Here is a 26,464-nt window from a genome sequence, read left to right as displayed (position 1 = left end):
TTTATCGATGTCCCAGGAATCGCCTCTTCAACCTGTTCTCCGAGCGCTTTCTCTTCCCGTTCCTCTTCTTCTTCTTCTTCTTCTCTTTCTTTACGCAACAATAAATCTTTAATACTATTAAAATTAACTAAACGCGAGTTTTCAAAATTCAAGGTTATACTCTTTACTTTGCAAACTTCGCGTGTGAGTCCTTCGGGTGTACGGACCACATATGCGTAAAATTTCGGACCACCGGATACGAACGACTCGATGTAACTACCTTGTCCGTAGCTAGCGAGTTCATCCGTCATGTCGCCTAAAAAATTACCCGTATGCGGTTCGTATTCCTGCGGATCTCCGCGACTTACATAAATACAGGAATCCGTGTCGTAATATAAAACGCGCTTGTCTAATTTTTCTAAATAATCATACAATTTTAATCACGCTTGAGCCGTCGTGTAAGCCGCTATTATAACATTAGTAAGAGGCGAAGGTACGATCGCCTCTTCTCGTAGTCGAAACGAAACATATATCACCTCATCGTTTACAGGCAATATATCGGTTATTTCATGTTGAGGGCTAGTGAGCAAACTCATTAATCGTTCTTGTGTTTTGACAATCACGGTATTCGGTAAATTTGCACGTTGACCAAATTTACCCCAAAAAGAATTCAAGCATAATTTAACCACCGAGCGTAAACCGGAATTGTGTGCAATGTTATCTTTTTCAAGAACGATTCCTTCTACTTCCTCATACTCACGGATGTAACGCTCTTTAGCAACGTTATCGACACAGTTGCTCGGCCATCCGCTAGCTTCTTGCTTTAATTGTAGAAATGTATTGATGTATTCCGTAAATAGACCCCCTTGTCGCGTACCGGTTTCGTAACGAGTGATGTTATATTGCCAAATCTCACTAACCCCTGTCACGAAATATCCTTTCTCGATTGCTTTTCGTAATTCGCACGATATCCATGTACCTTCGAATTCGCGTTCGTGAGCTTCGTGAGTACACGTAATCTGAGAAAATGTTTCGCAGCAACTACGACATAACGCAAATAATAATTTACCCTGCACGCGATAAGGTAATACAGGATGAAAGAGATCGCTGGGAGGAAGTACTTTACATCGCACGACCCCCTCGACTGAATCGAAATTATATCCCAGTGATAATCCGATTAATTCCTCGCATTCCTCACCTACGTATATTGTCGGGTGACCAATCGGAAAATCACCGGTCTTCAACACAAACGGATACAGAGAACATACATCCACGTAACGTATCTTTTCTGTACTCGTGATCTCGTATCGCGTTACGATATTTCCTGTGCGTCCGCCGTAAAATGAGTCTCGGGGATCGAGCGGTTTGACGTCTATCATTTGATGTCGATGTAGATATTCGCGCATCTCGACATTTTCATTCATCTCGCGATCAAAGTCGCATTTCCATTTCTCAATCACCCTATATCCGCGCTTACGAAGACGAAATGTCGTTGCAACGGTGTGTTCGTAGCGTGAATCACATGTATCTGTACGATCTGTCGAAAGCAGTCTATTGCGATTTACCCGAAAACATCTTGGACAACCATGCCAAAAACAACCGTGAAATTGTAATACGTAATATTGCGTTACGTTATTTTCTACCGACTCGTAGTATCCATCGACTAGCGTACCATCGCGTAATCGATATTCTCGAGCGCGACCGCCATGGATAATATGATGAGCGAGCTCCCGCTCTTTCCATATCAACCATTGCAGGGCTTTACGCGAGTAAATATTCGCATGTCTGTATCCCCCCATTGGAATGATATCGATCTCTCTTTCGCGTAAAAAGTTTTTTCTAAATACTCGCATACACGTTGAAGCGATGGTTGTGCATTCCTCGAATGGACACACGTTTCCACGCTCTAAGAATATTTTTCTAAAAGCCATACACGCTCGTCTAAGGATATCTACATCGTTACGACAATAAAGCAATATTTCACGTTGAAAATCAAACACATAGTTCGCGCGCGTCATCTCGGAGTGCCACGCGAGAAATTTTTCGCGTTCTTTCATCTGCATAGAATCGGGTGAATAATATTGAACACCGGGTAACGCTCCGACATAAGACTGATTATCGATAGTATTGAATAAATGTGGAAAAATGCCTTTATTCGTACCTTCTGTCAGTCCAAAAGCTTTAGGTAATTCGGATAAACGCATCGGCATGTAATTGATACTATCGATAAATTTCGTATGACCTAGCGTTAATACAACTATTTTCGTACCGTTTAAAATGACTCGAGGCTCTAAGACATGGTTTTCCACGATATATTTCAAAATAAATTGCGCGTCGAATGATTTCGCGTTATGCGCGATGCAAATTATTTGTTTAAAATATTTTGTCGGCCGCGTTACGAAATCTACAAATTCCTGCACAGGGTTGCGACAAAATATAAATTCGCGAATACCACACCAGCGACATTGCACCGACATTTCATCTATTTCTGCACACTCCTCGCAAATTTGTTGAGCGACGCAGAGCGTAGGTACGTGAATTTTTACATTTGTGCTACCTTGGAGCGTTTCGTCTTGCCTCGTCTCAAAGTCATAAAACACGAATGCGACCCGGCTTTCTACGCGTTCGCGAGTCTGATTAATCGAACCTTCGGCGTCATCGTCGTCGTCGTCGTTTCTCCGCTGTTGTTGTTTGCTATTTCCATACGCGTGTTCGGAAGTGCTCGGATCGGGACGATTATCGCCATGCCGACGAAGGGGAAGCATGTAACAAAGATGATTCAAAGGTTGAAGAGAACGACACGTAGCGCAATAAGCCGTGTCGCATTCGTGTTGATTATTTCTTTGAATCAAACGTCCGCAATCTTCGCAAAATCGTATAGTTTCACAAACACTCCGACGTGATTTACCATCGTATGATTTTACCGCGCGATGACGCTCCAAGCAGGCATGATTGAAAAATTCACGTCTACAATTATCGCACCTAATACGATCCGCGAATGATTGCTCGCACGGCGGCTCTCCGTTACATCGCGGACATTTATTAGAGCATCGATGCTCTCTCACATCGGAGCGGTAACTTAAATTACACGGGATACAATATCCCCGCCCGCCTGCTGCTGCATTTAAATTTAAAATTACATCGAAATGTTTATTATTTAAACTGTATAATAGATTTAGACGAGTTTTTATTTCCCGCTGCAAAGTGGTTAGAAATGCGTTTCCATCGAATAGCGGATTACCCCCTCGACCAAAAGTATTGTCGTTATATATTTTTATCGCGACATTTTCGCTCGCGAGATATTGCTGAAAACGCTCGATTTCATCAATTCCACACCCTTCCTCCGGAATCGTGACACCGGCATTCCTCGTAAGTTGCAACGCAAACTCGCGCTGTAACACCGAGTTTTGTCTTCTCACCGCATTCCATTTCGCGTGTAACTCTCCCGTGCGTAAATTTCCACGCTCGTTAAAAATTAGAGCCGATACAAGTGCGCGAGGAAGACATAAATTATCGGTATTGGAAATTGTTAAAATCGAGCGTTTAGCAATAACATCGTGCGTAATCCTGTTACGGCCGCGACCAATGGGAGGGGTGACTTTAAAAATCCGAATGTTAAATTCTTGCGCTATATCGTGTCCTCCGCAACTTTGCGCTAACGAGCTTACGAGTTCCCAAATATTTTCGTAAGTCAAATCTCTCAAAGGTCGGAACGATATACCTGCGGGGCCGCGGGTTAAACTTGCGGAATCGACGAAAGATATACCGACGTAATCCCTCGGTTCGCACGAATGCAACGCGTACTCGTGAAGTTCGCGAAACGCATTTTCTAACCACTCATACACGTTTGCTCCTTCGGGTATCGGACGAATACGGAAACTAATTTCCCGTCCTTCTACACCAAAAGTTCTAAAGCGACGCACGTTTTCCGCCAACATTATTAAATATCTAAAATTACCATCAGGCTCTTGATTCGCTATTTCTTCCTCCGCTTCTTCTTCTTCTTCCTCTTGTCCACTAGCAGCCTCTAAATGTCGCTCTTCGTCGGAAGTTTCCTCAGCGGAGCGGGTTTGGGAATTTTGTTGTATTCTGACGTTCCTTCCCCCACCACTCTGCACTGTGAGAAATAAAAATTATATTAACAAAATAAAATATTTAATAAAATATTACTCTCTTACGTTTGAATTTTTATTAATAATGTGAAAATGTTGTTATTAATAATAATTATGTTAAGTTCACTTACGTTTTAATATTCTTTTACCGGGGTATTTGTATCACGCTGCGAGGGTTAATACTCCGGTGAATATGAAATTTCGGGCGCGATGTTAGGAGAGAAAGAAATTCCTAATAAAATTTTATTTTAATTAAAATAAACAAAAAATTTAAACGTAGGAGAAGATTAAGTATAAAATATGAAATTATTACCTTCCTCACCCATCGCCCCGCTATTTTCTTCTTCTTCTTCTTCTTCTTCTTCTACAGAAAACGTGGCGTTGTTATTTTCATCTTCCACTTCGTCTTCATCTCCCGTTTGTTCTTCTCGATCTTCCGGCTCTTCTTCTTCATCTTCCGTTTGCTCTATTTCTTCTTCTTCCAACTCTTCATCTTCCTCTTCCTCCTCCTCCTCCTCCTCCTCCTCCACTTCCTCCTCCAGCTCCTCTTCATCTTCCGAAATCGTGTTTATTTCCTCGTCGATTTCCTCCCCCAGTTCTCGCTCCTCTACGACCACGTTTTCATTCGCCGCGTCATCTAATATTCATCAGTCATATATTATTAGTATTTCACATAATTAAAAAATCTTTTGTGTTGATATATAGCACTGTAGTATTTTTCTTACTTACTTTCAAGCGGAGTAAATATGGCCGCCTCATCGAACGGACTTACTTCGCGAACCCGCACCTCTTCCGCGTCGTTATCACTTTCGGCTAAATCAATAACCGGATGTTCCAGCTCCGGCGTTAACACGATGCGTGCACGGCCTGGAACGTATATTATTTTTATTAAAAAATTTCCTGTTTAATATAATGTTTTCTAGCAGCGCGATATAATTTATGATGTTAAAAACTTACGCGAAAGTCCGGGCTCCGGCGAAGAATCCGCTCGTCGTCTTCTATTTAACCTTAATCTAAGTGATACGGGGCGATTCTCTAGTACGCGCAACCGGTTTCCTGTAACGCGTGCGACAGGGCGTACGAAAGCTAAAGTTTTAGCGATTTAAATAAATAATTGGGGTAGTTTTAATTAATTTTTATTTATAATTAAGTGTAAAAAAAAAATAAAAACTTACCATTATTATCTTCTCCCCGGAGAACTCGATGAAAATGTAGGAGGAGATATTCTATGTGACCTGCTGCGTCGTTTTCTTTCTCACCACCAAAATAGTATCGCGACTCGATCACCTCACCCGCGATAATCACTAATTCGCGAAAAACACTAAAATGTCCTAGTCGGAATAATACCGCTAGCACAGCGTTGGGACATTCCCCCGCGAATTTTCCAAAAATATTGAAGCATTTGTCTTCACTCGCGCATGTTAATTCATATATATGCTTGGAAAAATTTTTTCCGCATAAACTCTGCGCTAGTGATAGACAAATTTCAATTACTTTTTTCAAACTCATTATTTGAAATTTAATAGTACACTTGCGTCGAATACGTGAGTACGTGAGAGACGAAATTCAAAAATGTAGCTAGCTAACTTAACTCCGAGAGCCGTATTTATACGTTTATGGAAATCAAAATGGGGATTTTCAGGTAACTTTTTCGATTTATTTTATCTTTTTTATCTTTTTTCTCATAGACGTGTATTCTTACCCATGTTTTATATATATATATATATGGTAATCTTTACTTAGATACAGAAAATATTTAATCTAGGGCGATATTTACTTAATTACGAAAAGTTTATAGAAATCAAGATGAGGAATTTTCAGGTATCTTTTCTCGATTTTATTTTATCTTTTTTTATCTTTTTTTTATCTTTTTTTCTCATAGCCGTGTATTTTTACCCATGTTTTATATATATATGGTAATATTTACTTAGATACAGAAAATATTTAATCTAGGACGTTATTTACTTAGTTACAAAAAGTTTATAGAAATCAAGATGAGGAATTTTCAAGTATTTTTTCTCGATAGCAATAGGAATTTTATATTTTCTCTGAAGTCAGATTTAAAATTATATCATTTATATTGTTTAAAAAATTTCCCTTCCACATTAATAATTATATCGTTTATATTGTTTAAAAAATTCCCCTCCCACATAATTTTTATTATACTACGCATGCATTTTCTCCCTATCGCTTTATTGTTTAAAAAATTCCCCTTCCACATTAAAAATTATATTATTTATATTGTTTAAAAAAATCCCTTCCTCATAATTTTTATTTATCTACGCATACATTTTCTCCCTACCACTTTTCTATTTTATCTTCCTTCTTATAAATTTTCTTGAAAATCTTCGCTCACTCGTCTTTCATCGTCCGGACTTTCAAGTTCGTTAGTAAAAAGTTTGTTAGTAAAAAGTTCTCGATTTTTCGATTTTTCCGTGTCTTTGATTATTATATCTTTGATTTTCTACGCGGTAGCAACTACCATGAACAATCTTAAGAAAATCGAGCAACAACCACGTATGTTGCTGTCAACAACATACGGATTGAATTCATCCTACACGAAGAAAATTCAAGTGGGTCTTATGACGGATGACAACGTCGAACTGGATTTTCTGCCTGTTGTTAAATTAACATCTCACGGAGCTGTAGGGATTTGCTTCGACATGGAATCGTGGCAAAAATTTCAAGAAAACATGAAAACGATGTCGAGCTACTTAAACGGTGATAAAATTAATTTGAGCTCGATCATCTTTAACAAGATAATTGTAAATTTCACTACCGCATATGGTGCTAGAGCCATACTAATAACATATCGTGAAAACGAGCAAGAAGATCTTTCTTCCGAGACTGTGGAGGATACGAACGAAAACGGACCGAAGGCGAAGAAACGTAAAACTTACAACATTGCAATAGTCATGCAGAGAACGACTTTTCAAGGTGTAGAAAATATAGTTGATTGTGTGAACGCTAATTTAAATCGTCTAAATTTTATTTCAACTAATGTCAACGAATGTGCTCGATATTTAATTAACGAAATACAGTTAAATCTTCCTGTCAACGGTAGCATTAATAACAGTATCGTGAAACTCACGATCAGAGGTAACAGTAAGGAAATAGAACGTAATGTACGTACCCAACTGAAAAATTTAACATTTCTCGATGTATACTTTGAGATAACATTTTTAGAAATAATTTCACTTTATTTCGAACAAATTGTACATACAATTATATCAAAACGTAAATTTTAATAATTATTCGACGAATATTTTCTTGAAATGTTTGTGAATAATTTTATTCTGTAAAAATATTTTAAATATAAATCATATTTGTACTTTTAAAACCATTGTTCAATTTTCTTTCACTTCCTCTTTCCAGAAATTTCTTCAACATCCATGTTTCTGTTTACCTTCATTAAGCAACGAGTTATTTTAAAATAAAATTTTATCCGACATCTTTTCAACAATAAGCATTCTTTCTAATCTACGATGATGCATTATTTTTTTTATCGTGACACGAGTCGGAATGCTCGCCAGTACAAATATTTGCGTGTTCTTTTTTTATTACCCTACGGCATTGTCAGTTACTACCTGCCACCGATCCCCGGTCGACCGCATGACGCTTTTCTTGGTCAACATGTTTTTACCCCACCCCGTCTAATATCGACCATTTGATTCGACGAGCTATCCTTGCCATACGTATACCCTAACTGTTTTTACCCCACCCCGTCCAATATCGACCATTTGATTCGACGAGCTATCCTTGCCATACGTATACCCGTACCCCCATACCGTACCCTACGCAACTTTAGCTTAAATACCTCATCTAATCCTTAGACTAGTAAGATCTCGTTTAGCTCAACATACTAGGACCCTGCTCGGAAACACGAAGGCCCCAGGTTCAAATCCAGAGGAAATCAGAAAAAATAAAAAAAAAATAAAAAAAATTCTCATCCCCATCTTTCGGGGCCAGTCGCCATTTTTTTTCCCCCAACACCCTCTCCCCCTACACCCACACTCGGAAAAACCAGACGCCGGTGGTGGGGGAAAGATAAGATAAGACTCGGCGCCAGACGGGTCGGTGGTGGGGGTTTGTTTTGACGGGCCATAGTGCCCACTATACTACTAATATATAATTTAGTAGGCCGGTCAATATTATTATCACATCCCCGTTTTCATAGTAAAAATTTAACATTAATCATAGAGATTTTATTGAACAATAGTTATCCTCTTGATCTCATTTTCTCAGAAATCAATAATAGACTGAAGTTCCTTATTGTTAATAGATTAAACAAAGAAAGTACTCAAGATATAAATAACGAAATCATAAATAACAACAGAAATAAAAAATTCATAGCGATACCATATATTGAAAGAATCTCGGAACTAGTAGCATCAGAATTAAAGAAATCAAATATAACAGTAGGATACAGATGTCTAAAGAAATTAAACAGAGTCATAAAAACGCAAAAAGACAGAGATAAGCTCCAAAATAATTCGGGGGGTCATATATAAGATATCGTGTAATAATTGTGATGCTACATATGTAGGACAAACGAAAAGACAATTAGGTACAAGAGTAAATGAACATAAAAATAATATTAGATTAGATTCTGCAAGGCACTCGGTGGTTTCTGATCATATTGTAAAATTTACACACAATTTCAATTGGAACGACACAAAAATTCTAGATTATGAAAAGAATTATTATAAAAGGTTGATATCAGAAATGATACATATTAAAGAAGAAAACAACAGTATCAACCTAAAAAAGGACACCGAGCGTCTTGACGGTTCTTATTTTGATATTTTAAAAAAATTGTCTACGTTATCTTAAAAATTGGGTATATATACAGCGCGCCGACATTGCGAGATACAGATATCGAATTGTTTTTAAAAAGTACACATTGTGATTATGTTATTCAAAAAGAAATAATTTTTTAAAAAAGTGTTATGTTCGTGACAAAAAAGTAAGTTAATACTATTTATTAAAAATCTAAAATGTAATATTTGAGCAGATATATTAATTGGTTCACAGTGTCGTCACATAATATAACAGCATGACATACAGAAATCTGACGCTCTAACTCAAGCCAACAAACATGAATTTTGTACTGCGTTCATCATATGATAATCTCATAAATGTTGTATTTATAATAAGGTCGATATAACTAAATTAATTTTTAGACATATTAGCATGATATTGAAAAAAACTGTCGTACAGTCGAAACGTTTATCTTATCTTTTGTATATTACGACGTAAGTTAATAATAAAAATTTTTGAATTAATATCTTATAAGCTCGTTAAGTTGACCTTTTATTATATCACATATTTTAATTGTATACGAGCCGAAGTTTAATTTATAAAATATATATATAAAATAACCTATTAAATATTAAACTAGTGTATTTATTACATAAAATTGTATTTATAATCAAAACATTATGAATTATTTACATTATACAGAATATAAAAGAATTTTTATAACTAATAGATCAGCCAAAAGCAAAGTCATGGAAAGTGAAACAGCAATTATACAAAGAGATGCAGCAGGAAATATTTTAATTGATGAATATGGATTCTTTACTTGCATTTCTGAAGGTAAGTCAAATTATCTATCATATAAAATATGAAAGTAATTAAGAAATCAACAAAAATTAAAATTTATATATAATTTTTTTAGGAGGGCTGAAATTTCAAATTGGTTATTCAGAGATCAATTTTAACTGTGACTCCATAAATTTAACATTAAACAACAAGTCAATATTTATTCCGTTAAATGATAATAATAATAATAATGAAATCAATAAAGAAAATCAACAAGACAACTACATGGAAAATAGAATACCAGTAAACTCAGATAATATAGAAGAAACATTTTCATGGTCAGATGCAAGCACAAAATTATTTTTATGTTTGTATAAAGAAAAAATACATTTACTTACGACAAGAAAAATTAGAAACAAAACAGCATTATGGAAAAAATCGCAGAAGAAATGAATATTCAAGGCTATAATGTATCAAATATACAAACTGAAAATAAATTTAAATCATTAGAAAAAGCTTATAAAAATATGATCACAAATAATAAAAAAACTGGCAGAGGTCGAGCAACATGTGCATATGAAACGTAAGTTATTATATTTTAATTGAAGAATTAATATAATGTATATACATAATAATATAATACATTTATATATACTCATGCACTAAGATTTCTTGCTTTAAATTTTTTCAAATATCTATCTTAAAAAACTTGTAGTAGGAAAATGTTTTTTATAATATAAAATGCATTATTATAGAGAATTGACAGATTTAATTGGGAGTAAACATAATATTGAACCTCTAATTGTATCTGGAAATAAAAGCACAATACTGAGAACTGACAGAACTATACCTACGTAAGTTTTATTAAGTTGTTTTAATAATTTGTGTATTATTATTTCTTATATTAGATAATATTAGGTATATAATCTTTCACATAATAATTACTAAAGTTTAGTTAATGGTTAAAGAACACATATATGGAAGATATTTGTTTATACATAAATAATATCGTTTACACAAATTGTTTAATGTATTTAATACTAATTATATAATGTCATTATAGGTTCACTACTGGTGTATTTGAAACAGAAAATATACCGACAGAAAGTAACGCATCAACCAGTCAAGATTTTTCAGTATTTGAATCGGGAACAACCAACCAAGAATCAACAGCAACAACACCAACTATGTATAATCAGTCTAATCTGCAAAACACACTTTCTATTGAAGAAATGCAGAAACAAGAGGCAAATGGGCACAACAGCAAAAATTTTGAAAACGTGTCAAGAAAGTATGAAAGAATTGATAAATCGTATTCAAGAAGAAAAGCACGCTAAAATTGAAAAAGAAGCAGAGATATTAGCGGAATATAGACAAATGAGACAATCATATGAAAAGTATTTAGATAAAGTAGAGGAGCAATTAATAATTGCAAACAAAATGAGAGAAGAAAGAAATAATTTATTAAAAGCTTTTCTTGATAAAGAAACTAAATAACTAACTAAAAGTTAAAGACTTAAAATTTTATAGTTTATTTTTGTTTTGTTTTTGGCATTATTACACAATTTAATGCAATACTGTTTCTTTTGTTTTGTTTCAAATATTAGCTTAATAAATAACTTTTTTATGTTGTAACAAAATAAAAAAAATTTATAATAAAATAAAAAATTATAATGATATATTATAATAACATATATTTATAATATATATAATACATATTCTTATTAATACATAATATATAATACATCTTTATTTTACAAAATAAAAAATTTATAATACAAAATATTTGACATTTTTTTTTTATCGAGATAGTAAATTACAGATTTCGTCACGAACACGCGTTCCTCTCACATCATCCTTATATTCCCTTGCATTATCGATCATTACAATAGGTCTATTTTGTAATTCAATATCTGGATATTCGTCATTTAACTGTGGTTCAAAATAGTGTAAGTCTTGCACATTCGCAATGTTATGTAATACACAACATGCATGTATAACTCGTACCATTCGTGGTATATCTCGCAATTTAAAATGGTATAACTGACGAAATCTTTGCTTGAGGCAGCCAAATGCATTTTCGATAACAACTCTGCATGAGCTTAGTTTCTGGTTGAATGATCTTTGTGCACGTGTCAAGTGTCCGTTATCCTTATATGGAACAATCAATTGTTTCAAACAGGGATAAGCACTATCTCCCAACAGGTAATAATTATCTGAAAATTATTATTATATATGTATATATATATATATATATATATAAATATATATAGTATTGTGTATGTAATATATATATGTATATGACTATGTTTCCACCGAGAGTTCGAATTGGGTCAGAGTCACAGTCGGGTTATAGTTGAGCATTTTACGGTGAAAACACCAATAACTCTACCCTATAAAATTATTATTGGTGTTTCCACTGTAAGAGTGCTCACTATAATCCGACCCGATTCAAACTGTTATATATATATATATATATATATATATATATATATATATATATATATATATAATGTATGATATATTTATATATATTGATATATTTAATTTATATTATAAAACCAATTTTTTTCCAATTTACCTCCACAAATATTATGTAGATCATTATATAGTGTTAAATTTTTTAAAACTCTTGCATCGTGAACGGAACCTGGATACCCAATAAATACGTCAATAAATTTCATGTCATGATTAACTGTCCCTTGCACTTGAATAGAAAAATATTGTTTCCGATTTATATAGGAATCAGGATCTTCAAGAGGTTTGTCTATTCTTATTTGAGAACCATCGATAGCACTTAAAAAAAATTTCAATAATGAGAAGATTTCAATAAGCAAAATATTTTTATTAAAAATGTGAGAATATACTCTTATATATTTACCAATTATATTAGGAAATCGTTTTTGTTGTAGATAAAAGTTTGAAGTTTGTTCTTTTTCGAGATCAGTTGGGTATTTAATAATATTAGGCGCTAAAGCTAAAATAAAATCGGTTACTCTTGATATTACTGTATGTAATGCACTTATTGTTATTCCGAATCTATCTGCTATATCTCGATAAGATCCTGTTTGATGACCCACAAACCATAAATAACATAAAATATGTTTTTCAGCGCTAATTTTATTATTTTGTACACGTTCTAAAAAAATACACAAAATAATAAAATATTTTTATTTTCATTTTTTAAGTATTATTTTTACTATTTTGTTGCTGTGTACCATATATCTAAAGTTAAATAGATTTCGTTAAATACACATCTTGTATAGAAGTAAATATTTCCGACACTGTAAATTGGTCTATTAATTGATATGCTGCTCTTCTTGACAAACGAAAATGCATGATAAAATCAACGTTATTATAATTATGAACAATATGTTCGATATAATTGTTTATTTTCACATGTTCAATTCTTTGCACTAATCCGAAAATTGGATGTAACATGTGTAACTCATAAAAATCTACAAATAAAAAATTATACTTACTAGGTTAGTTTACATTAAATTAAATTAATTTAAAAAAAAAATTAATTTTTTTATAATATAATAATATATTGCATATAAAATACATACCATCGTCATCGTTACGCATAATAGGTTGAAATGGAAACAACATATTATTTTTTTCATCATCAGAAGAATCAAATAAATCATTTAAGATCATCGCCATGTTGATTATTACACTGACGCGTTCTTTATACTTGCTCACAAATAACATGTCCTGCTTGCACTAGTTCCGTTCAGTGCAGTGCAGTATGAACTCAGTGTAGCAATAAAGAACAAACCTTTAATATTGCTTCCGGGAAGATTTGCAGTCCCTGTAGGAAGATTTAATCTTCCTTCTTCTAAAGCCATATGAATTTCAGAAGTAAAAATCCCTCCATCACTATTACCACCGTATGATCCAATATCAACTAGCGTAAACATATATTTGTAGTCACATGCTGCCATTAGCACTACACTAAAGGTTTTCTTATAATTGAAAAATATAATTGAAAGTCCTCGAATTGGGCGGAGCTTGTATCTGCACGTGCTTTCCATCAAATGACCCAACACAATTGGGAAAATTCCAATTATCCATATAACCTGCACAAATATTTTTCCACTCTTCTTCCGTTGGTAAACGAAGATAAATGGGTTGTAATACCATTGATATGACAGAGCAGGTTTCATGGAAAACTTTTCTGACAGTGGATTCTCCACATCTAAAAGCCAATGCAACGGACAAAATCTGATTTCCAGTAGCTAAATATCTGCAAAAAATAGGTTTGATAAATGAATGAAATGCTAATAAAAATAATATTGCTTTACAAAGTTTATTTCACTTTTTCATTTTAGCAGTATTATTTCAATATACTATCAGTATAAAAATTTATATATGTTATATATGTAATGTTACCTATAGATTTTCAGTATGAAATAGGTTTTAAGTCTAATACAGACTACACGCAGCAAACAGCAAGTAACGGAAGCAGCCAATACTGCTCGATGCTTGCTGCTCCAAATTCAACACTGTTGGATTTTAGGCGAGCAGTATTAGCTGTTGTTTCGATGCTTACTGCTTGCTGCGTGCAGTCTGACTTGGAGTTAAGACGTCTTTCGACATACACTTAGTACTAAAAATCTATCGTTAACATATATATAACATATATATAACGTGTATAAATTTTCATACTGATAGTACATTAAAATAATACGTGGTCTGAATTAAATAATACAAAATAAGAGGAATAAATACCTTAAAGTTATAGCTTAATCTTTGTTCGGGACTGAATGCGCGTTTGCTCATTTTTGTTAGAAATGGTTTTGTCATCTCTAACAGTAACATGAAAGTTTCCTTTCTCATCCTCACATATCGGAAAAAAATATCTGGATCATTTTATTTGCTGGAAGAGATGTTCAAAGTCCCCATATATTGGACGTGCTACGTTTATGGGTCTCACCCACCATCTTCGATTCAACCATCTCTTGCTTTGTTCCTTTTTTTGTAACAAAGCCAGAAAACACAATTGCAGAATGCATGAGATGAGAAAATCCTCATCATCCATATTGACGAAAACTGATGTAACATTCAAATATCTAAAAACACAAAACTATAAGTTTAAAAATAACTTCACATATTTGTCATATTGTACTTTTTACAATATACGAACAAGCATTAATTTTAAAAATTGCACGTTATTTGCATAAATATATACAAAATAATTTTAAAAATAAAATTTTATGTTACTTATAGTTTTCAAAAATTACGACGCGAGAAATAAATATTCAAGCAAGCCAGCTAAAAAAATTATGCATATATTGAAGTAAAACGAAAGAAACTGGTTAGTGTCCAGATTCAATGGAATAATGTCTGTAGAGTCGCTTGGTAAGTTGTAACTTAAGGCCATTAAAAGCACTAAAAAGATAGAAAAAATTATCTGAAAACCTATGGTCAATAAAATATTAATGCTAAAAAGTAATGAGAAATTCACATTTGAACATAATGCGGAGAGAATTGTAAATGTATGTAAAAAAATATAATGTGTGCAATATATTTGTAAAACAAAACTCGATTCAAAGAAACCTATTTAAAAAATATACATACAATCAGTAAAGTAGTTATATTCTTTCTTGTATATATGTAAACTTCTTACTAAGTAATGCCAGTATTGATTATGTGCATAGAACGCTTCCAGCATTTGCCTAATGGCATCGCAAATAAAATTCATTAGTATGCCTCCCGCTACACATCTTCTTTCTTCACAATTCTAAACTAAATAGTAAAATAGCAAAATGTAAAACTGTAGCAATAAAATAATGATCAACAATACGTTTAAGAAAACATACTTTAAAAAGACTTGTTCCAAAGTAATTAACGACACACTTATTCCAATGACTCCTAATTTTTGCTTTTGACTATCTATTTTATCCAATGATTGTGGCAGAGAATCAGTATATGGCACATTGAATATATCTTTTCGGTATCAACACAAAGCTGTTGCGTCTTCAAATCAAATTTACTTTGAACTTTTTCGGGAACGCACCAAGACTTTATTAATAAAAACTTCTATATAACCGTGACCTAATAAAAATTATTTATCAAGTAACAATCTAAATTATTACACATTTAAAAGTGTCACATTTAAAAATTAATAAAAACAATATCCTACAATAATATTTTAAATAAAATTATTCAAGCAAGAAACAGCTAAAAAGGTTATGTGCATGTCGAACTGTTGAAGTGAAACGAGAAAAAGGTTGTGTCCATTTGCATAAGCCATGGCATATGGCATAAGAAATTCATTCATCTTTACGAATTTTTTGACCCCTTATGTTTCATGCGCTGTGCGCTATGCCAAGAATAAGGAGAAAGGTTAAAAATAGAGAATTCTGATTGGTTTATTCCCTTATGCTTTATGCAAAAGTCTGTGCTTCTAGCTTAATACAATTAATGGATGAAGTATTTCCCCGCAAGAAGAAATGTTTATTAAATATACTCGATAAAGCATGTTAGTGACTACAAAGCTAAAAATTGGACATATCTTTCAATGCACTTAGAGTTTTATTTAATCAAGTTACTGAAGTGACAATTAGAAACGTTTTCTATCTGCTAGAAGCGCATATACAAATGTTTTCATTGCCAATAAGTAATAAAAATGCAAAATAAACCTTAACAAAAACCTAAAAGATTATCCTCCTCTAAGAAGATGTAAAATCTTGTTTTCTAACTTCGCTAGAAAAGATTTTGAATAAAATTCACAAGAAAGAGTATTTTTTATACAACTTCAAAACTCTACATATTTAATACAAAATGTATATAGTTTCCTTACCAATACAGAAATTCCCCTACGTCTTGTAACACTGGCAGGAGGACCTCTTTATATTCCCGCGCGAGAGTATTTTGACTGCTGGTAACGCTCCCGCGCTGCGGCTACTAGCGGCGACGCTCGGTAGTACTTGTCCGAGCAGTGCCCTCACGACTGTGCGCTCTCGTGGCTTACTTTTGTCGCCACAGGTACTATCAGAGAGAAAGATCTTTCTCTCTGGTACTATAAACTGGAAGTATACATCAATTTTGATGAACAAAATAACGATTGTAAGAAAATTAAAATAATTAGCGCAATGCAAAATGCAAGTATGAAATGTTTATATATTTTATTATTATTTAATTTTTCATTACATAAAATATATACTAGATAACACAAGCGCGCGCTTTGCGTGCGCTAGACAAATTTTTTCTCCGCGAGTGTACATAATTTTAATTCGCCTAATTTCTATTACGAACATAATTTTTATTTGCCGTATTTCTTTTATGTAAATAATTTTAATTTTTTATTTTTTACTATGTACATAATTTTAATTTTTGAATTTCTATTTGCATATAATTTTAATTTGCCGTATTTCTATTATGTAAATAACTGAAATTGTACCTAATAGAAATTTGGCCAATTGAATTTATGTACATAATAGAAATTCGGCGAATTGAAATTATAACATAATAGAAATTCAAGAATACTTATGTATTGTACATAATAAAAACTTGACTAATCAAAATTTAAAACATAATAAAAATTCAAAAATTAATATTATGTATACAATGAAAATTCAAAAATAAAATTATGTACATAATAGAAATTCAGCGAATGAAAATTATGTATATAATACACAGAGAGAATTTTCTTTTAAAATTTACCCTGAAAATCATGGTAAACGTGGGACAATATAGTATTGAAAGAATTTTATAAGAATTTTTTTGATTAATATTTACCACAATAAAAATATTAATATCTACCATAATAAGATATAAAATATACTCGATTAATTTTACTATGTAAATATTAATATTTTTTATTGTGGTAAATATTAATCTAAAAGAAACTTATAAAATTCTTCCAACACCATATTATTCCACAATTACATAATTTTCAAGGTAAATTCTAACAATAGGAGAAAATCAAATTGAATACTTAGAACGTCGCTAGTGATATTTAAAATGGGAACGATATATTAAATTCGACCCAAACTAGCCAAGAAAATTTTTATTTTATTTCCACAACGTTTCGACCATCTGTTTTTGGTCCTTTTCAAGTAAAAACTAGAATGATACAATTAATTAAAATTAATAAAGATAAACATTTTGATGTTAAACGCAAGAATTAAAATTTACATACTTTTTTAATAAAAGCGCAGTTAGTTGACACTGTTGTCATTATTAAACATGATAATTATCGGAATTTTTTAAAAACATTTGAAAAAACTTTTGGAAGAACTTTTGAAAGAAAGTAACCGCATCTTATCGTTATGATAGATCATCAAAAACTGAGTATATAGAATTTATACGATCTTTATAATTTTGTCATAGATGTTTAAATTCTGTGTCTTTATGTAGGTTAACTGTATTATTAACTTTTTTGATAAAAAACATCTCTGCGATTTCTCTCTTTCTAACATGTTTTTTATTATGGAGAAAATAATAGGAGAAAATTAATTAATGAAAGGCTCGTATAAATTAACGAAATTAAAAAAAATAAATATTGTAGGCCAACTAAACGAGCAAAATTACATAAGATCTAAAGATTTATTAATAATTAAATTCTCATTCCATTAAAGAAACAATATACAACGTAAACGTTTCGACTGCACTACAGTCTTCTTCAATACATAAAACTCAAATATTAAAATACAAAGTTAACGATTCTTCGCTGATGAACAATGGATGAGTAAGACGATTGGTCTGAGATTCCAAGTTTTGCGACATTTAATCATGCTGTGGATATTTTACGCGAATTAAATTGTTTATCAGCGAAGAATCGTTAACTTTGTATTTTAATATTTAAGTTTTATGTATTGAAGAAGACTGTAGTGCAGTCGAAACGTTTACGTTGTACATATATTGTTTCTCTAATGGAATGAGAATTTAATTATTAATAATCTTTAGATCTTATGTAATTTTGCTTGTTTAGTTGGCCTACAATATTTATTTCTTTTAATAGGAGAAAATTTTCTCCGTCTAGAAATTTGCCAAATTTATATCTATATGCATAATTTTAATTCGTCGAATTTTTATTTTGTATATAAAATTAATTCTTTACTTTCATTATGTATATAATTTGTCCCGGAGACAATTTCAAGAAAGTATTCCGACGCGAAATAATTAATTTAATTATATCGGAGACAACTTTAAAAAAGTATTGTTGTGCCTCGCGTGAGACACAGAAGGGATGTTGCCGGATTAGGAAGTGGACTTCTGAATCGTCGGGGTTTCTCCGTAGATTTTAGTCTTGTTTAATGTAGAATTACTTCTTTATTCAATATATTTATATATATATATGTATATTGGTATATATAATCTTAACAAGACTCGGCGTATGGTTATTTAAAAAACCTCTGGTAACTTCGTTTCTCTTTTTCGTTCGTTTGACGCGACTCTAGATTTATTCTGACTTTAGCTAAATAACGACTCGTCTGATTACGAGTCGGGAGTTATCCTTGATGTGTCTCGGTAGGTTGGTCTAATTCAACTCGCTCTCTGTTCACTCCCGAGTTCTTACGTGAACTCGGTTTTTCGTTATTTTATTTGGAAGGGGTGCCTGGCGACAGGCACCCGATTGGTGCATAGCTTTTGCATACGCGGCTAGATTTTGAGCTAAGAGCTGTTCGAAAGATGAAGCTCTTAGCTTGCGTCTTCGCGGTTTCCGGCCCGCTGCTGCATCAGCGATCTCCATGCGGATTTTATATCCGTTAACTTGTAATTATAGCCTTTCGGGCTATAACAGTATTCCTACGCGATAAAAATTGAGCAAATTAAAATTATTTAAATAATAGAAATTTGGTGAATTAAAATTATTTACATAAAAGAAATATGGCAAATTTAAATTATGTACATAATTGAAATTTGACAAATTAGAATTATTTATATAATAGAAATTCGGTAATTGAAATTATGTACATAATAGAAATTAAAAATTCAATGAATTAAAATTATGTACAGTATAGAAATTTAGGAATCCAAATTATATACATGATAGAAATTCGGGAATTAAAATTATGTACATAATAAAAATTTGGGATTTAAAATTATAAACATAATAAAAATTTACGAATAAAAATTGTGTACATAATAGAAATGCGGGAATTAAAATTATGTAAATAATAAAAGTTCAACGAATTAAAATTATGTACATAATATAAATTCGTCAAATTAAAATTATTTACATGATAGAAATTCGACGAATTAAAATTATGTAGGTACATTATGGAAATTCGGCGAATTAAAATTATGTACATAGTAAAAATATAGAATTAAAATTATGAACATAATAAAATTTCGGCGAATTAAAATTATGTATATAATAAAAATTCGAGAATTAAAATTACATATAGTACATATACTAGAAATTCAGGAATAATAATTATACATATAAGGAAAATAGAAATTCGGCAAATCGAAATTAAGTACATACACTTACTTCAAAAAAAGTGGTACACTTAAAATTTGGAAAAAAATTACCAAATTTCAAATGACGATAACTTCGTAAATAATAAAGATAAAAAGATTTCTATAAAATGAAAATAAAAGCTATGAATCTTTATTTTAATAATCTATTCATTTCAATGCAGCGAGATAAATTTATTAAAAATGGCGAATGACAAAACGAGAGCATACAAAATTGAAAAATAATGGTTCGAGTTTGCTAATGTACATACATGGCGTAAGTCAAATGTCGCAACTCACTTGCATAAAATGCATATATGTATGGTAGTACAGAGTTTCCTCTTTAAAATGCTTTTTTATTCATCTTGATACGATAATTTTTTGCAGAGTTATTCACATTTACAACTTTTGTTTGAAACATTTTTCTAATAAATCAAGATTTTTCAAGATTTTACACCGTTTCCTAACTTTTTGCCAGCACCGTATATACAATTAGATATAATATATTTTTTAAGTATGTTTGTACAAATCTCTATATGATATATATTGTGACGTGACTCTTTTTTTTTGTCCGTCACAAGGGCCGAAGGCCCGACCGGGAAGGCGGAAAATTCGGGAATCTTTGCTCTCTCGCCAACCCTTGAGAGAGAGAGAGAGAGCACCCAAAAATAATTTTTGCGTTTTCTTCCGCGTAGGAGAATGCACCCCGCGCATCCGTCCCGCGTATTACTTTTATTTGTATTTTTTTTTGTTGTGTAGCGATTTTTGCGTTTTGGCGAGTGATTTTAGTAGGAATACTAGGGGGGTTCTAACCCGGGTCCTCTGAGGGGGGTGCGGGGCGGGGGGGTATGACGTCACGCGGGCGGGGGGGGTCTTATCAGCAGATAAGCTTATCTATGTTTATAAACAAAAGATAAACAATATCTATTACAAAGGGCTGCTGACAATCGGGGGGGGGGGGGGGGGAAGGGGAGGTTGCGTTTCTTCTCTTCATAAGCTTATCTATGTTTATAAACAAAAGATAAACAATATCTGTTGAAGATTCGTTCTTCGGATCGAATCCTCGAGGACGATCGAATTTTCTAGAATGTTTTTTGTTAAATTCCTTAGTGTTTACGCCAAGGAAACACGTGAAACCAACGTGTACACTCGCCGCTAATTGGCGTGTGTACATCGCCTGATTTTCCGATGGTCCAATCGAGGACCCCGATCGGCTGCCGCCCTACGCGAGCTCCGAAATTCGCGCGGCCCTCGAGTCAGTCCTCGAGAGAGCGAGCGCCGAGAAACATAAGTCTAGGTACGCGACGAACTTGTAGAAAGTGAATAAACTAAATTAAACCGTTTCAAAACGCGTACAATTATTTGATCACGTTAACCCGGCATCCTACAACGTTAAATCTTATACATATAAAAATGGTCCTTCGAGCCGGATATTAAAAACCGATCGAGTGATAGTGAAATCGCGAAAAGAACGGGCTCCTTCGTTTCGTACCTTATTCGAACAATTGACAATTTCTGCCTCGTGTGCCTATATCGGGGCAGTAAATTTAAAAACGCAGTGATCCGCGGCAAGAGAAATATGCTAATTACGCGTTCTCGTTTAGAGTAGAAAAACTCCGTGTGCGGGAGTGAGACCGCGCTACAAGACAACAAGCCGTCGCGCGCGCTCCGAAACAGTCTATCTCTCTCTCTCTCCCGCGCTCTCTCCAAGACGTGAAGAGCGAGAGAGACGGTATCACGCCGCGCGCTCCGAGGCTCTCTCGCTCGCTCTCTCTCTCTCTAGCTGCGGCTCTCTCGGCCGCGCGCCTGCCGTCGCTCCGGCCTAAGCCGCGGCGCTCCGGCCACGTGACGGTCACGCGCCCTCACGTACCCGGTGTACATCGAATTCTGCATTTGAGTAGACAGAATTTCGACGTTGAAGTGTCACTTGCAGTGCAAGCGCCGCTATCACGCGCTTTGCAATCTTGCATTCGGACGGCAGTTAAACGCCGTTCGAGATTAGTGACTGCACGTGTACTCCGCTACTCGCGCTCAGTGACTCTCAACTCCGGCGCCGCTATCACGCGCCAGTGATTTTTAATTGAGTGCGGTGAACATACGCGAGTTATCCGCAAACGCCGCAAGCACGCGCTTTGCGTTACGGTATTCGCAGCGCTCTACTGATTAACAGTGACTCTCAGTGAACGTGCGCCGCTATCACGCGCACCGCACCGGTGAATCTTAACCAGTGCATTTTTCTCACTGACTTTTGACTCTCGCAGACCGAAGTGTAAACGACCGCGAACGCCGCTATCACGCGTACGCGTCGTGCATCTCTCTGTGACTCTCTCGATCATCTTGGTGATTTTCGACGTTTCTAAACATTTTAAAAGGTGCGCGACTCGCTATTTCGACGCCGCTATCACGCGTCCGCCGTCGTGCATCACTCTGTGCCTCTCTCGATTATCTTGTTGATTTTCGACGTTTCTAAACATTTAAAAAAGTGCGCGACTCGCTATTTCGACGCCGCTATCACGCGTCCGCGTCGTGCATATCTCTTGACTCTCTCGATCATCCCGGTGATTTTCGACGTTTCTAAGATTTAAAAAACCACGCGATTTGCAATTTCGACGCCGCTATCACGCGCCACGCAATCGCTTCGTCTGAGAAAGACAGCCGATAACGGCTTAACGAGACGGTGCGCTAGCTCGCGCTCGGACTCTCTCTCTCTCTCTCTCTCTCGCGCGTCAATCAGCGGGCGCTTCAAGTCCGCGCGCGCGCTTGAAGATTTCGCTTCAGTAGCGAATAATCGATAAACGATTCAACAATCCGGCATCGATAATCATGTCGACTGTCGTGAGTGACCTGCTCATCGAGCAGGGAGCTTGTATTGACGAGATCAAACGAGATCTCGTCAACTTCAAGAAGCTGGCCAAATCCAACGTGACACTCGCCAAGACGCGAAGTAGGCTTGCCAAGTTGGAGGAGCACTGGGCCGCCTGCCGCGGCCTTCATGTCAAACTGCTTCAAAAGACGACCACGGAGCAGCAAACGACCTTGCCGTATTTCACTCTGGAAGAGTTCCTGAGAGCTGAGGATGTCTACATCGACACGGCCGATCTGCTGCAAGATACGATAAGTCGATTATCTCCTAATACAATTCCGTTTACCGATCGTAGTTCCGATTCCTCCGTTCGCGAAACAAATAATTATTGCTTCCAATTGCCACGCATCGCGCTGCCAAAGTTTTCTGGGAAATTAACCGATTGGGAAAATTTCCGAAACATTTTCGAATCTCTTGTAGTAAGTAACGACGCTCTTTCAAATTCACAAAAATTTCATTACTTAAAAACGAGCGTAACGGGAGACGCTTCCTTGCTGATCAATAATTTAAAAATTTCCGATGCGAATTACGAATCTGCCTGGCAATTGTTAACCAATGAATACGACGATAAGCAAGCGTTAATCTATGCTCATTTACACGCGTTTATTAGCCTTCCGGTAATGAAAAGCGAGATTGTCAGCGATTTGCGAAAATTGCGCGACACAGTGTCTGCATCGTTAGCCGCGTTAAAAAATCTCGATCGTCCCGTAGAACAATGGGACGACATTCTTGTTTATACAATAACGCAAAAGTTTAGCGCGAGAACACGTACCGAATGGAATTTAAGGCGAATCAAACGAAATGAGCCTTCTTCTTATCAGGAGCTTAATGAGTTTTTAACTCTCCGTATACGCGGATTGTCGGACTTTGCCGATTCAAGCAAGGACTCCGGTTTTTCGAAAAATGATAAACCGCGTTTAACAGTAAACAACGTGACTGCCTTTAAATGTATTTGTTGCTCCGGTGAGCATCACGTTTCGAAATGCGAAGACTACGCGAAGAAATCAGCTTCACAGCGCTTTGCTCTCGCGCGCCAGCATAAACTCTGCTTTAACTGCTTAAAGTCCGGACATTTCCCGTCGAAATGCCCGAGCAAATATCGGTGCAGACAATGTCGTCGCTCGCATCACACATTGCTGCATTCAGCGGCAAATCAAAATGCCTCCGATAACTTGGCCAGTTCCGAGGCTACTATCTCCGAATCAGCGTCACAAGCCGCATCTAATGCGACTACTAATCAAACGGTCAATACGATTGCGGCCGTCCAGATAGTACCCCCCTCGCTTCAGGAACATCCAAATGTCCTTTTGGTGACCGCATGGGTCGACCTCCACACCGGGGAGGGTCGCTGCTTAAAGGTTCGCGCGTTGTTGGATCAAGGATCCACTTTTAGCTTTATATCAGAATCGCTCTCACAGGCGTTGCGCACTAAACGGCAACGAGCCGATTTACAAATTAAATGCTTCGGCGAAAAATACACGGGTACTGCGAAATCGTGCGTAAAACTACAGTTAACCCCGTGTGCTCAAGCCGATCCGAGCTTTCCTCTGACGGCTTACATTTTTCAACGCATTACTTCTTACGCTGCCTCGCGGATTCAGCCCTTCGATGCGTGGCCTCATTTACAGGGTCTATCTTTTGCTGACCCTGATCCTTCCAGTCAACATCAAATTCATTTGTTGATCGGTGCTGACCTTTACGGCTCGCTTCTGAAGCGCGATGTCCGTCAAGGTCCTATTGGAACTCCGACAGCGCAATTGACCGCTCTCGGTTAGATCCTTTCCGGCCCCACAAATAGTAGGCCGACTACTACTGCTCAAGCATCTGTATTAAACTGCGTGTTGGAACAAAGCACGCACTCTCTTCTCCAGAAGTTCTGGGAAGATGAGGAGATCTCGCAGCCTGTCCCCCTCACGGAGGAGGAGGAGAGGTGCGAGGCTCATTTCATCGCCAACCACTATCGTACCCCTCAGGGACGCTATGCGGTTCGATTGCCCTTCAGGCATGATTTCCCGACAAAAATCGGTGATTCTTTGCACATTGCAACCTCGCTTTATAATAAAATGGAAGGAAAGCTACGGCTTCGTCCTGAACTTCACGCGCAGTACAACGAGTTCTTACGAGAGTACAATTCGCTCGGTCACATGAGGAAGGTGGAATTATCTGACCGCTCCGAGTTCGAGCCGGTATATATTCCTCATCATCCCGTTTTGCGCGACTCGAGTTGCACTACGAAATTGCGCGTTGTCTTCAACGCTTCGTGCAAAACGAGCAATAAGACTTCGCTTAACGATCACTTACTGATCGGTCAGAGACTGCAGCAAGACCTCTCCGCTATATTATTGCGCTGGCGTCAATGGCAATTTGTTTACACGGCGGACATTGCTCAAATGTTCCGCCAAATTCTCGTGCATCCGTCTGACGCGGATTTTCAAAGAATCTTATGGCGATCGTCGGCCGATGGGCCGATTGAACACTATCGCCTTCTCACTGTAACGTACGGGCTCGCCCCCGCTCCGTACCTCGCAATGAGGGTACTGAAACAGCTTTCTCTAGATGAAGGCGACAACTATCCCGCGGCCGTTCCAATTCTCAGCGAGTCCCTCTACGTGGACGATGCACTCTTTGGAGCGGACGATACGACTTCATTGATAGAAACTCGTGTCCAACTAGTTGAGATCCTGCGAAAGGGAGGTTTTCAACTACGAAAGTGGGCTTCTAATGCCTCCTCTCTTCTTCAAGGACTTTCGGCTCATCAGCCGGAAGTCACCGATCATTTACTCGTAAAAGAAGATAATCTCAAGGTTCTCGGGCTTTCATGGCTTGCTAAAGAGGACGCGTTCAAATTCGTGATAACTCCGTTGAGATCGGTTACGCACACGAAACGTTCCGTTCTCTCGTTCACGGCAAAATTATACGACCCACTAGGATGGGCTGCTCCGGTCGTTGTAACCGCGAAAATCTTGCTACAAGAATTATGGCTTCTCAAATGTGATTGGGACTCCCCTCTTCCAGAGGAGTTGCGCGATCGTTGGGAGAGCTACACCAACGATTTGGAATCATTGAACCGCGTCCGAATACCGCGTTGGACCGGTCGACATTCCAATAACCTCGCGTTCGAAATCCACGGGTTTGCCGACGCTTCAAACCGCGCTTACGCGGCGGTCGTTTATATTCGAGTGCTTCCTTCGCCAACGAAGTTTCAAATCACTCTGCTCGCTGCTAAAACAAAGGTCGCGCCGATCAAAACCGTAAGCATCCCGCGCTTGGAACTGAACGCTATCGTCCTCCTCAGCCGGCTAATCAAGTGGACCTTGACATCGTTGAAATTACCTCCGATTCCAATATACGGATGGACGGATTCGACCATCGCTCTCGCGTGGCTCCGTCAACATCCATCAAAATGGAGCACCTACGTGGCTAACCGCGTATCCGAGGTGCATACCGGTCTGGATTCCGTTTGTTGGAATCACGTTCCGTCTCGCGATAATCCGGCGGACTGTGCCTCGCGCGGCTTGACCGCCTCAGAGCTCGTGACTCACCCGCTATGGTG

At 36.0% G+C, this 26,464-nt stretch overlaps 3 protein-coding genes and 1 pseudogene across 4 annotated transcripts; 2 read left to right on the top strand and 2 right to left on the bottom strand.

Moving 5' to 3' along the window:
* Positions 1-904: 904 nt before the first annotated feature.
* Positions 905-4,417, bottom strand: LOC146724559 (uncharacterized). The gene is made up of 3 exons (XM_085479639.1): positions 4,405-4,417; positions 1,106-4,096; positions 905-1,020 (listed from the first exon to the last, which is right to left on the bottom strand). Exons 1-3 carry the CDS (start codon positions 4,415-4,417, stop codon positions 905-907), a joined length of 3,120 nt encoding a protein of 1,039 aa, XP_085335765.1.
* Positions 4,418-6,489: 2,072 nt separating this feature from the next.
* Positions 6,490-7,345, top strand: LOC146724558 (uncharacterized). Its single transcript, XM_085479629.1, has one exon. It carries the CDS (start codon positions 6,575-6,577, stop codon positions 7,337-7,339), a length of 765 nt encoding a protein of 254 aa, XP_085335755.1. The 5' UTR covers positions 6,490-6,574; the 3' UTR covers positions 7,340-7,345.
* A 5,023-nt stretch (positions 7,346-12,368) lies between these two features.
* Positions 12,369-16,384, bottom strand: LOC114930332 (uncharacterized; annotated as a pseudogene). The gene is made up of 6 exons (XR_003819432.2): positions 15,461-16,384; positions 14,370-15,386; positions 13,205-13,884; positions 12,854-13,093; positions 12,517-12,774; positions 12,369-12,431 (listed from the first exon to the last, which is right to left on the bottom strand). The product of XR_003819432.2 is annotated as an uncharacterized LOC114930332 (transcript).
* A 6,487-nt stretch (positions 16,385-22,871) lies between these two features.
* On the top strand, positions 22,872-26,448 carry LOC146724557 (uncharacterized). Its single transcript, XM_085479638.1, has 3 exons — positions 22,872-24,632; positions 24,687-26,369; positions 26,440-26,448. Exons 1-3 carry the CDS (start codon positions 22,872-22,874, stop codon positions 26,446-26,448), a joined length of 3,453 nt encoding a protein of 1,150 aa, XP_085335764.1.
* The last annotated feature ends 16 nt before the right edge of the window (positions 26,449-26,464 follow it).

This window comes from Nylanderia fulva, unplaced genomic scaffold, assembly GCF_048542155.1.
Source record: "Nylanderia fulva isolate GAGA-0341 unplaced genomic scaffold, ASM4854215v1 Scaffold126, whole genome shotgun sequence".
Lineage (NCBI taxonomy): Eukaryota > Metazoa > Arthropoda > Insecta > Hymenoptera > Formicidae > Nylanderia > Nylanderia fulva.
The sequence above is the reverse complement of the archived record's forward strand: the minus strand, read 5'-3'. Positions and strand labels throughout refer to the sequence as shown.

Coding starts and splice junctions, on each gene's coding strand:
- LOC146724557 (XM_085479638.1), top strand. CDS start 22,872: ATGTCGACTGTCGTGAGTGACCTGCTCATCGAGCAGGGAGCTTGTATT. Junction 24,633..24,686: donor GCTCGCTTCTGAAGCGCGAT/GTCCGTCAAGGT, acceptor GCTCTCGGTTAG/ATCCTTTCCGGCCCCACAAA.
- LOC146724559 (XM_085479639.1), bottom strand. Junction 1,021..1,105: donor AGTCGAGGGGGTCGTGCGAT/GTAAAGTACTTC, acceptor GTTATGTCGTAG/TTGCTGCGAAACATTTTCTC.
- LOC146724558 (XM_085479629.1), top strand. CDS start 6,575: ATGAACAATCTTAAGAAAATCGAGCAACAACCACGTATGTTGCTGTCA.